Raw genomic sequence first — 12,062 nt, forward strand, 5'->3', positions numbered from 1 at the left:
TATTCTATACACATACTGTCCATAATGTCTATACATCCCATTGGTCACATACACGGATAGGGTTATATATATAGTCCATTGTCTGGACAAACCTACTCATTCAAGTTTTTATTTTTATTATGTGTACTGGTTTCTATAGGGTTATATATATAGGTGAAGACATCAAAGGGATGAAATACACATATGGAATCATGTAGTAACCAAAACAGTGTTAAACAAATCAACATATATTTTATATTCTTCAAACTTACCCTCGATAAAACTGATATATACCGATCCTTGACTTCGGTGATGTCATTTACAAAATAGCCTCCAACACTCTACTCAGTATATATGGATGCAGGTCAGAGTGCCATCCGTTATGTCACCAAACCCCATATATATACACCACTGGTAGTATGCTGTCATTGGATGGGTTATATATAGGCAAACCCACTGGATCCAGGTCATCTATAAGTCTCTGCTAGGTAAAACCCCGTCAACAGCCCCGATCAGCTCACTATCATATAGCAGCACACTGGCTCCAGCAGGTATATATCACTAGGTCAGGGTCAAAGCCAATTTCAGCAGGTATACTATCCTTCCAGTTCTCTGCTGCCACTGACTGGAACGAACTGCAAAAATCTCTGAAGGTGGACTCATTTCTCCCTCTCTAACTTTAAGCATCAGCTGTCAGAGCAGCTCACAGATCACTGCACCTGTACATAGCTCATCTGTAGATAGCCCACCCAACTACCTCATCCGCATACTATTAATTATTTTGCTCCTTTGCACCCCAGTACCTCTACTTGCACATTCATCTTCTGCACATCTATCACTCGTGTTTAATTGCTAAATTGTCATTATTTCGCCACTATGGCCTATTTATTGCCTTACCTCACTTATCGTACCTCATTTGCACATACTGTATATAGACTTTTTCTGTTGTATTATTGACTGATGGTTTATTCCATGTGTAGGGGACTCTGTGTAGGGTTGTTTGTGTTGACTGCTTTGCTTTATATATATCCAGGGACCTTGTGATAAAATGGAACTTATTATATAGGTGGGACCTTGATAGGTTAAATGAGAACTTATAGGGACAGATGGTCGTAAACCATGCTCTCTGCGCTTTTAACTGATATGAGACTATCACAGTGCAGGTGCATTTATACGGGACTTATATATACAGTTGGATTGTATTTATCATCATTAGTCATTTAGGTCAACATTGGATCATTCAGAGATCCTCACTGAATCTGGAGAGAGTTTGCTGCACTGAAAGTAAAGGGGCCTGAATAATTTTGCACGCCCAATTTTTCAGTTTTTGATTTGTTAAAAAGTTTGAAATATCCAATAAATGTCGTTCCACTTCATGATTGTGTCCCACTTGTTGTTGATTCTTCACAAAAAAATACAGTTTTATATCTTTATGTTTGAAGCCTGAAATGGGCAAAAGGTCAAAGTTCAAGGGGGCCGAATACTTTCGCAAGGCACTGTATATTGGTAGGGGACGGATAGGGTTATATATAGGTAGGGGAGGATAGGGTTTATATACGGATGATAGGGTTATATATAGGTAGGGGGGACGGATAGGGTTATATATATAGGTAGGGACGGATAGGGTTATATATATAGGTAGGGGACGGATAGGGTTATATATAGGTAGGGACTGATAGGGTTATATATATAGGTAGAGGACGGATAGGGTTATATATATAGGTAGGGGACGGATAGGGTTATATATATATAGGTAGGGGACGGATAGGGTTATATATAGGTAGGGGACGGATAGGGTTATATATATAGGTAGGGGACGGATAGGGTTATATATATAGGTAGGGGACGGATAGGGTTATATATATAGGTAGGGGACGGATAGGGTTATATATAGGTAGGGGACGGATAGGGTTATATATAGGTAGAGGACGGATAGGGTTATATATATAGGTAGGGACGGATAGGGTTATATATATAGGTAGGGACGGATAGGGTTATATATATAGGTAGAGGGACGGATAGGGTTATATATATAGGTAGGGGACGGATAGGGTTATATATATAGGTAGGGGACGGATAGGGTTATATATAGGTAGAGGGACGGATAGGGTATATATATAGGTAGGGGACGGATAGGGTTATATATATAGGTAGGGGACGGATAGGGTTATATATAGGTAGGGGACGGATAGGGTTATATATATATAGGTAGGGACGGATAGGGTTATATATAGGTAGGGACGGATAGGGTTATATATAGGTAGGGGACGGATAGGGTTATATATATAGGTAGGGACGGATAGGGTATATATATAGGTAGGGGACGGATAGGGTTATATATATAGGTAGGGACCGGATAGGGTATATATATAGGTAGGGACGGATAGGGTTATATATATAGGTAGGGGACGGATAGGGTTATATATATAGGTAGGGGACGGATAGGGTTATATATATAGGTAGAGGACGGATAGGGTTATATATATAGGTAGGGACGGATAGGGTTATATATATAGGTAGGGGACGGATAGGGTTATATATATAGGTAGGGACGGATAGGGTTATATATATAGGTAGGGGACGGATAGGGTTATATATAGGGGACCGGATAGGGTTATATATAGGGGGACGGATAGGGTTATATATATGTAGGGAGGTAGGGGACTGATAGGGTTATATATAGGTAGGGGAGGATAGGGTTATATATATAGGTAGGGGACGGATAGGGTTATATATAGGTAGAGGACGGATAGGGTTATATATATAGGTAGAGGACGGATAGGGTTATATATAGGTAGGGGACGGATAGGGTTATATATATAGGTAGGGGACGGATAGGGTTATATATAGGTAGGGGACGGATAGGGTTATATATATATAGGTAGGGGACGGATAGGGTTATATATATAGGTAGGGGACGGATAGGGTTATATATATAGGTAGAGGACGGATAGGGTTATATATATAGGTAGAGGACGGATAGGGTTATATATAGGTAGGGGACGGATAGGGTTATATATAGGTAGAGGACGGATAGGGTTATATATATAGGTAGAGGACGGATAGGGTTATATATATAGGTAGGGACGGATAGGGTTATATATATATAGGTAGGGGACGGATAGGGTTATATATATAGGTAGGGGACGGATAGGGTTATATATATAGGTAGAGGACGGATAGGGTTATATATATAGGTAGGGGACGGATAGGGTTATATATATAGGTAGGGGACGGATAGGGTTATATATATAGGTAGGGGACGGATAGGGTTATATATATAGGTAGGGGACGGATAGGGTTATATATAGGTAGGGGACGGATAGGGTTATATATATAGGTAGGGGACGGATAGGGTATATATATAGGTAGGGGACGGATAGGGTATATATATAGGTAGGGGACGGATAGGGTTATATATATAGGTAGGGACGGATAGGGTTATATATAGGTAGGGGACGGATAGGGTTATATATATAGGTAGGGGACGGATAGGGTATATATATAGGTAGAGGACGGATAGGGTATATATAGGTAGGGGACGGATAGGGTATATATATAGGTAGGGGACGGATAGGGTTATATATAGGTAGGGACGGATAGGGTTATATATAGGTAGGGACCGGATAGGGTTATATATATAGGTAGGGACGGATAGGGTATATATATAGGTAGGGGACGGATAGGGTATATATATAGGTAGAGGACGGATAGGGTTATATATATAGGTAGGGACGGATAGGGTTATATATAGGTAGGGGACGGATAGGGTTATATATAGGTAGGGGACGGATAGGGTTATATATAGGTAGGGGACGGATAGGGTATATATAGGTAGGGACGGATAGGGTTATATATATAGGTAGAGGGACGGATAGGGTTATATATATAGGTAGGGACGGATAGGGTTATATATAGGTAGGGGACGGATAGGTTATTATATAGGTAGGGGACGGATAGGGTTATATATAGGTAGGGACGGATAGGGTTATATATATAGGTAGGGGACGGATAGGGTATATATATAGGTAGGGGACGGATAGGGTTATATATAGGTAGGGGACGGATAGGGTTATATATATAGGTAGGGGACGGATAGGGTTATATATATAGGTAGGGGACGGATAGGGTTATATATAGGTAGGGGACGGATAGGGTTATATATATAGGTAGGGGACGGATAGGGTTATATATATAGGTAGGGGACGGATAGGGTTATATATAGGTAGGGGACGGATAGGGTTATATATAGGTAGAGGACGGATAGGGTTATATATATAGGGGAGGATAGGGTATATATAGGTAGGGGACGGATAGGGTTATATATAGGTAGGGACGGATAGGGTTATATATATAGGTAGGGACGGATAGGGTTATATATAGGTAGGGGACGGATAGGGTAGGGGACGGATAGGGTTATATATATAGGTAGAGGACGGATAGGGTTATATATATAGGTAGGGGACGGATAGGGTTATATATAGGTAGAGGACGGATAGGGTTATATATATAGGTAGAGGACGGATAGGGTTATATATAGGTAGGGGACGGATAGGGTTATATATATAGGTAGGGACGGATAGGGTATATATATAGGTAGGGGACGGATAGGGTTATATATAGGTAGGGGACGGATAGGGTTATTATATATATAGGTAGGGGACGGATAGGGTTATACACCTACCACGAGAGAGGAGGTGATGACCACATATATAGGAGAGGAGAGGATAGGGTTACCACACCTACCACGTAGAGAGGAGAGGGTGGTGATACACCTACCACAAGAGAAGAGGAGGTGGTGACCACACCTACCACGAGAGAGGAGGAGGTGGTGACCACATACCACGAGAGAGGAGAGGAGGATAGTGACCACACCTACCACGGAGAGGAGAGGAGATGGTGACCACACCTACCACGAGAGAGGAGAGGAGGTGGTGACCACACTTACCACGAGAGAGGGAGAGGAGGGGTGACCACACCTACCACGAGAGAGGAGAGGAGGTGGTGACCACACCTACCACGAGAGAGGAGAGGAGGTGGTGACCACACCTACCACGAGAGAGGAGAGGAGGTGGTGACCACACCTACCACGAGAGAGGAGAGGTGGTGACCACACCTACCACGAGAGAGGAGAGGTGGTGACCACACCTACCACGAGAGAGGAGAGGAGGTGGTGACCACACCTACCACGAGAGGGGAGAGGAGGTGGTGACCACACCTACCACGAGAGAGGAGAGGAGGTGGTGACCACACCTACCACGAGAGAGGAGAGGAGGTGGTGACCACACCTACCACGAGAGAGGCAGAGGTGGTGACCACACCTACCACGAGAGAGGAGAGGTGGTGACCACACCTACCACGAGAGAGGAGGTGGTGACCACACCTACCACGAGAGAGGAGGTGGTGACCACACCTACCACGAGAGAGGAGAGGTGGTGACCACACCTACCACGAGAGAGGAGGTGGTGACCACACCTACCACGAGAGAGGAGAGGAGGCAGTGAGTGCCGTCTACTCCCCTCGATGACCTCCTCCAGCAGGATATCAGTCAGACTGGAGCATTTCTTCCCTTGCAAGGAGTCCTCCTCCATACAGAGACGCACTTCCTGGTTGGTCTTCCTGTATGCCATGACAGGCCCAGACAGAGCCTCGCACAGCCCTGCGACTGGGATACACCCTTCACTCTGAGATGAGTCACAGAGGCTGCTGGTGGAGCCGATGCCTAAAGGGGTGTTGAAGGGTGAGGCTGAGGCAGCACGGCCCGTTAAAGCTAAGGTATGTTCCATAACTAAGGCACCCGTGTAGTTCTCTAGTAGTGAACATGATAGGCTGGATGCCATGGTGGTGTCATCGTGAGGTTGTGGTAGAAGATATGGTGTTAAGGTAGAAGGTTGGTCTTGATCAGGTAGGTCACCGTTTAGGCACTGTCCTGGGACATGACTTACCAGGGCGAGTGGATCTCCTGAGCTATGACTGGCTAAGGTGAGTAAATCCTCTGCTGTTTCATTGGCTAAGGTGAGTGAATCATCTGCTGTTTCATTGGCTAAGGTGAGTGAATCATCTGCTGTTTCATTGGCTAAGGTGAGTGAATCCTCTGCTGTTTCATTGGCTAAGGAGAGTGAATCCCCTGTTGTCTGATTGGCTAAGGTGAGTGAATCCCCTGTTGTCTGATTGGCTAAGGTGAGTGAATCCCCTGTTGTCTGATTGGCTAAGGTGATCGGATTCCCTGTGTTGTTATTGTCATTCTGTTCAGACAGGATGTGATCAGACGTTCTCTTGAGGTATTCCTTCAGTTCCTCCTCGTCGATTGAAGATGTGGTTTTCCTCCTCGCCTGTGTTCCAGCCGAGTTACTGTCTGTCTCTGTCAGAGTCCCAGGGCCTTGTCTTTGAAGGTCAGAGGTACCAGTATCCTCTTGGTTAGTTTGTTCTATGGAGCCAGACTCTCTGAGAGAACTGTCAGTGTCACCAGGAAATTGGTATTCTGGGCCTATAATGGGGTCTGGGTCAAGGCCCAGATCAAGGCTGACTGTCTGAGAGAGCAGGCAGGCTGAGGCTCTGTGTCTCTGGGCTAGAGAGGCCTGTCTACATTGGGAGGCCTGTCTGGATCTCGAACATCTCCCTGGTTTGCTGTCAGCCAACTCAATCCCTAGGGGGCAATAGTGGCTGTCGCTGATGATGACATGGTCCTCTTTATCCACCATAGAGAAGAGCAGCTGGTTGCACTGGGCACACTTTTCAGTAGCTGTCGGCCGGGGAAACTGAGAGTCTTGTGCAGGGAAGCGTCGTACCAGGGCCAGGCTGTGGTATCCTCCACACGCCACCTGGACCACAACGGAAACAAGTCAGTCGGACTTCATTATATTGGTTTTTAAACAACAGACGTATTGTTGAAAAGACAGACGTTGTTGTTGAAAAGACAGACGTTGTTGTTGAAACGACAGACGCGTTGTTGAAACGACAGGCGCGTTGTTGAAACGACAGGCGCGTTGTTGAAACGACAGACGCGTTGTTGAAACGACAGACGCGTTGTTGAAACGACAGGCGCGTTGTTGAAACGACAGACGCGTTGTTGAAACGACAGACGCGTTGTTGAAACGACAGACGTGTTGTTGAAACGACAGACGCGTTGTTGAAACGACAGACGCGTTGTTGAAACGACAGACGTGTTGTTGAAACGACAGACGTGTTGTTGAAACGACAGACGTGTTGTTGAAACGACAGACGTGTTGTTGAAACGACAGACGTGTTGTTGAAACGACAGAGAGGTATTGTTGAAACGACAGACGTATTGTTGAAACGACAGACGTGTTGTTGAAACGACAGACGTGTTGTTGAAACGACTGACGTATTGTTGAAACGACAGACGTATTGTTGAAACGACAGACGTATTGTTGAAACGACAGACGTATTGTTGAAACAACAGACGTATTGTTGAAACGACAGACGTATTGTTGAAACGACTGACGTATTGTTGAAACGACAGACGTATTGTTGAAACGACAGACGTATTGTTGAAACGACAGACGTATTGTTGAAACGACAGACGTATTGTTGAAACGACTGCTGTGTTGTTGAAACGACAGATGTGTTGTTGAAACGACAGACGTGTTGTTGAAACGACAGACGTATTGTTGAAACGACAGACGTGTTGTTGAAACGACTGATGTAACTCTAGATGCATGTCTAATAAGAAGCACTCACTCACCTGAACGACGTGCCTCCCAGCCAGGTGCTCCACTTTCTGGGGTCTCCACACAGGGAACACACTGGTGACCAGACCCAGCTGGCAGCCACTGCCCCAGGCCCACACCTCATGCTGGGCAGACAGAGCCAGAGTGTGCTGCTCCCCACAAGTTACCTCCAGGATTCTGATGATCTGTTGGGAGGGACAGAATCACAATTACCAAGTCTGTTTACATGTGCAGGGGATTTGACCTGGTGAAGTGGTGGTGTCATCGTCTAACAGTAATTATAAAAACTGGTTGTTTGGATTCTGGATGCTGATTGGTTGATAGCAGGGATATATAGTACCACAATCCCACAGCCCAGCCAGTCAATTTATAATCTCCCCTGGAATTTGGAATTAGGCAGGAATTCGGTTTGGAACAGTTGGGGTTTCTATAAACCTTGCTGTCTGCCTCTCCGACCAGTGGAACAATACTGCAGTTTGTTTGGTGATCTCCACTGTCCCATGCATATGAATGTGACAAGACAGACTGCTTCTCTGATCCAGGCCAATTCATTTATCAGGATCATTATAATGGATATATCCAACGAAAGTAAAACAAACTAAAGTGCACTTTATTTGCTCTCCTTTCAGCTGCTTGACGTGATTGTGTATTAGCTTTAGTTGGCTTGCTAGCAAATGAGAAGTAGCTAGCCTGCATAGCTACATGCCACTGTTTTGTTTAGCATAGCAACCATTTGGCTAACAACTACAGAATCTCAGAATGAACGACCAGCCCATTTGGCTTGCAACTACAGAATCTCAGAATGAACGACCAACCCATTTGGCTAGCAACTACAGAATCTCAGAATGAACGACCAGCCCATTTGGCTTGCAACTACAGAATCTCAGAATGAACGACCAACCCATTTGGCTAGCAACTACAGAATCTCAGAATGAACAACCAGCCCATTTGGCTAGAAACTACAGAATCTCAGAATGAACGACCAGCCCATTTGGCTAGCAACTTGAGAATCTCAGAATGAACGACCAACCCATTTGGCTAGCAACTACAGAATCTCAGAATGAACGACCAGGCCATTTGGCCAAACTATTTTGTATGGTGGTTAAATAAAACAAATGTACTTATTAAAATACAGTTTTTTAATGAAAACATGTTGTTAATATGTTAACAACCGTTTTCTAAAAGCAATAAGGCCCTTAAACCCAGGAATCATCGTGAATAACTCCTCCGGCCCTTGGCTTCGCCTCAGGCCTAACAACAGCACTTTGTCAGATGTCATTCAGATGTTATTAGGGGCGGCAGTGGAGCCTAGTGGTTAGAGTGTAGAGGCGGCAGGGTAGCCTAGTGGTTAGAGTGTAGAGGCGGCAGTGGAGCCTAGTGGTTAGAGTGTTGGACTAGTAAGCGGAAGGTTGCAAGTTCAAATCCCCGAGCTGACAAGGTACAAATCTGTCGTTCTGCCCCTGAACAAGGCAGTTAACCCACTGTTCCTCGGCTGTCATTGTAAATAATAATTTGTTCTTAACTGACCTGCCTAGACAAATAAAGGTTCATTTAAAAAAAATACGGAAACATATTACTGGTGGGAATATGCGCATATTATTTATATGCAGATTTTTTAAATATTTGCATGAAAATCTGTCACCAATTGGATGGAAACTCAGCTATTGTCATTGTTTTACCTGTTGTTTTCAAAGATGTCTGAAATGTTTTCTATAATTGTGGCGTTTCGTAATGAATATAAGACTATAAACAGATACATTACCTGTGGAGTGACAGCCTCAGAGTCCACCACACTGATGAGGCTAGGATCTGGGACCAGGCCTCTCTCTGACAGACCACACTGCCCCGAGGAGTTCTCTCCCCACATGTACACAGCCCCTTCCCGTGTGACGGCGCCACAGTGGAAGGAGCCTGCAACTACAGACACAACACATTGACCAGAGAGGACAGACTCAAGGAGAGGGTCAGTAGGAGGAACCCTCAGGCCCTGCCGCCACGTCAGGTCCCCGAAGCTGTACACCAGCCCACCTGGAGATAGATAGGATGGTGAAGAGAGCAGGTATACAGTGATCTTCATCAGGTTATCCCAAAATGGTATAAGTTACACCTTTTCAAGTATATTTTCTACGTGTAACGAATGAAATACAGTGGAAAGCTGACTCAAAATTCAAATCTATACACTACATTTGGACGCTTAGTCATCGTTATAACTCATTATAAGTGTGTTTATAATACATTAGAAAATTACGTTATAAAGCATTATGCATTTAAAAGGTCGTAGAAAGAGCTGTTTATCTTATTAGACTCCAAAGAGAAGTCTCACCTTCGGCCAGGAGGATACCATGGCTGATGCCGAGGGCAGCCTGGAGGACGGGCCGGGACAGAAGCACCCGTTCGGGGGTAACACTACTGCTGTAGCCTCTCCATAAGTGGAGCAGGCCTCGTTCTCTGGAGCTCTCCTCCTTCACTGGGCTGAAGGGGAGGGACAGACAGACAGACAGACAGACAGACAGACAGACAGACAGACAGACAGACAGACAGACAGACAACTCTGTCACTACAGTCGCAGAACCAGAGACAGACCCTTGGCCTTGTAACCGCACCATAGACAGAACATGTGAGTGTGGTGTGAGTGTGAGGTGTGTGTGTGTGGTGTGTGTGTGTCAGTGTGGTGTGTGTGTGTGTCAGTGTGGTGTGTGTGTGTGTCAGTGTGGTGTGTGTGTGTGTGTCAGTGTGGTGTGTGTGTGTGTGGTGTGTGTGTGTCAGTGTGGTTTGTGTATGTGTGTGTGTGTGTGTGTCAGTGTGGTGTGTGTGTGTGTGTGTGTGTGTGTGTCAGTGTGGTGTGTGTGTGTGTGGTTACAGTACCTCTTCTGGTCCTCCATCATCACTGGGGCTTCTCCATTTTAAGGCATCTATTGTAAATTACTGTCAATATCCAATCTAGGAGGAAGTAATTGTTTTTGCAATGATCAGGTTCATGTCTTTGTTCCCTAGGTATATTTCATATAACTCAGATTTGCAGTATAAAGTACAACTAGCTATGATGCCAAAGCTAAATCGAAAGCAAATAGGCATTCAACAGTATAGGATACAGTTACAGTAGTAACGTTATACCTACTCGATAACAAAAAAATACATAGTTTGCTATTACATTTAACAAAAGCACGACATGTAGCTTGCTAATGTAGCCGATGTGAAATGGCTAGCTAGTTTGCGGTGGTGCGCGCTAGTGGCGTTTCAATCTGTCACATCACTCGTTCTGAGACCTGCAAGGGCCGCGGCTTTTGTAGAGCGATGGGTAACGATGCTTCGTGGGTGTCAGTTGTTGATGTGTGCAGAGGGTCCCTGGTTCGGGCGAGGGGACGGACGTAAAGTCTATACTGTTACACTAACGTTAGCTGTCCCATCCAGAAGCACACTACTCCCTAGCTAACTCCCGTTAGCTAAGCCTAGCTAACGAGTGAATCGACAACAACAAAATAAAGTTACTTACGAAGTTTTTGAAAGTACTTCTCCATTACCCATGGGATTTACAGCCGTAATCTTTCTTTAATTATCTAAATCCATGGCTGTCACTGTCATGTTTGTATAAACAAAGCTAGCTAGCATGTTAGCTTATATAATCACTGCAGTGAAGTGGAGAACTTTCGTTTAGTTCAACTCTGTGACAGCTGAGTTTGTTGTGGGACCAGCCCTTCGATGGAAAGCGTCGAGGGTCAAAAAAGCAGTTTGATTTTCACCGCACAACAGTTGTGCTGTGGAATTTGCTCTAATTTCAACGCGCTCGAGGAAAAAACATGTATTTATGTATATATATTTATTTTTTATTCCCAGTTTGTGTTTTCGGGAACTGTTTGCAACAAAAATTGTCCAAGATATTATGGTTGAAGATGTTTTAGCTTTTAAATGACTGATCAGATCATTGCAAAAATATTACTCCAGAGGAATCATAACACTGTATTGAAAGGGCTCTGTGTGTAATAACTGACTCAATCACTGACAGCATAGGCTGTTTATTAGGGTTTGGGAATCATTAGTGCCATTTGGAGCTGTCATATCTGTGAATAAACCAACAGCAGAGGCTTCAGGACAGACATCAAAACTTCCCTTCATAGTATTATATATATATACTCTCTCTCCCTCTGTCTCCTCTTTTCTCTTACCTCTCTCTCTCTCTTTCTCCCTCTCGCTCCTCTTTTCTCTTACCTCTCTCTCTTTCTCCCTCTCTCTCCTCTTTTCTTTACCTCTCTCTCTCTCCCTCTCTCTCCTTTTCTCTTACCTCTCTTTCTCCCTCTCTCTCCTTTTTCTCTTACCTCTCTCTCCCTCTTTCTCCTCTTTTCTCTTACCTCCCTCTCTTTCTCCCTCTCTCCTCTTTTCTCTTACCTCTCTCTC

At 44.6% G+C, this 12,062-nt stretch overlaps 1 protein-coding gene across 1 annotated transcript in view; it reads right to left on the reverse strand.

Annotated features, from left to right (window-relative positions):
* Positions 1 to 11,320, reverse strand: part of als2a (alsin Rho guanine nucleotide exchange factor ALS2 a) — a 98,656-nt gene extending 87,336 nt beyond the window's left edge. The window contains exons 1-6 of the mRNA XM_064977010.1: positions 11,164 to 11,320; positions 10,536 to 10,610; positions 9,994 to 10,142; positions 9,433 to 9,698; positions 7,685 to 7,855; positions 5,459 to 6,800 (exon numbers count right to left, since the gene is read on the reverse strand). Of these exons, the coding sequence (XP_064833082.1) occupies positions 5,459 to 6,800; positions 7,685 to 7,855; positions 9,433 to 9,698; positions 9,994 to 10,142; positions 10,536 to 10,555 (1,948 nt within the window). The 5' untranslated portion in view covers positions 10,556 to 10,610; positions 11,164 to 11,320. The remainder of the gene's footprint in view (positions 1 to 5,458; positions 6,801 to 7,684; positions 7,856 to 9,432; positions 9,699 to 9,993; positions 10,143 to 10,535; positions 10,611 to 11,163) is intronic.
* Positions 11,321 to 12,062: the final 742 nt, after the last annotated feature.

This window comes from Oncorhynchus masou, chromosome 10 (assembly GCF_036934945.1).
Source record: "Oncorhynchus masou masou isolate Uvic2021 chromosome 10, UVic_Omas_1.1, whole genome shotgun sequence".
Lineage (NCBI taxonomy): Eukaryota > Metazoa > Chordata > Actinopteri > Salmoniformes > Salmonidae > Oncorhynchus > Oncorhynchus masou.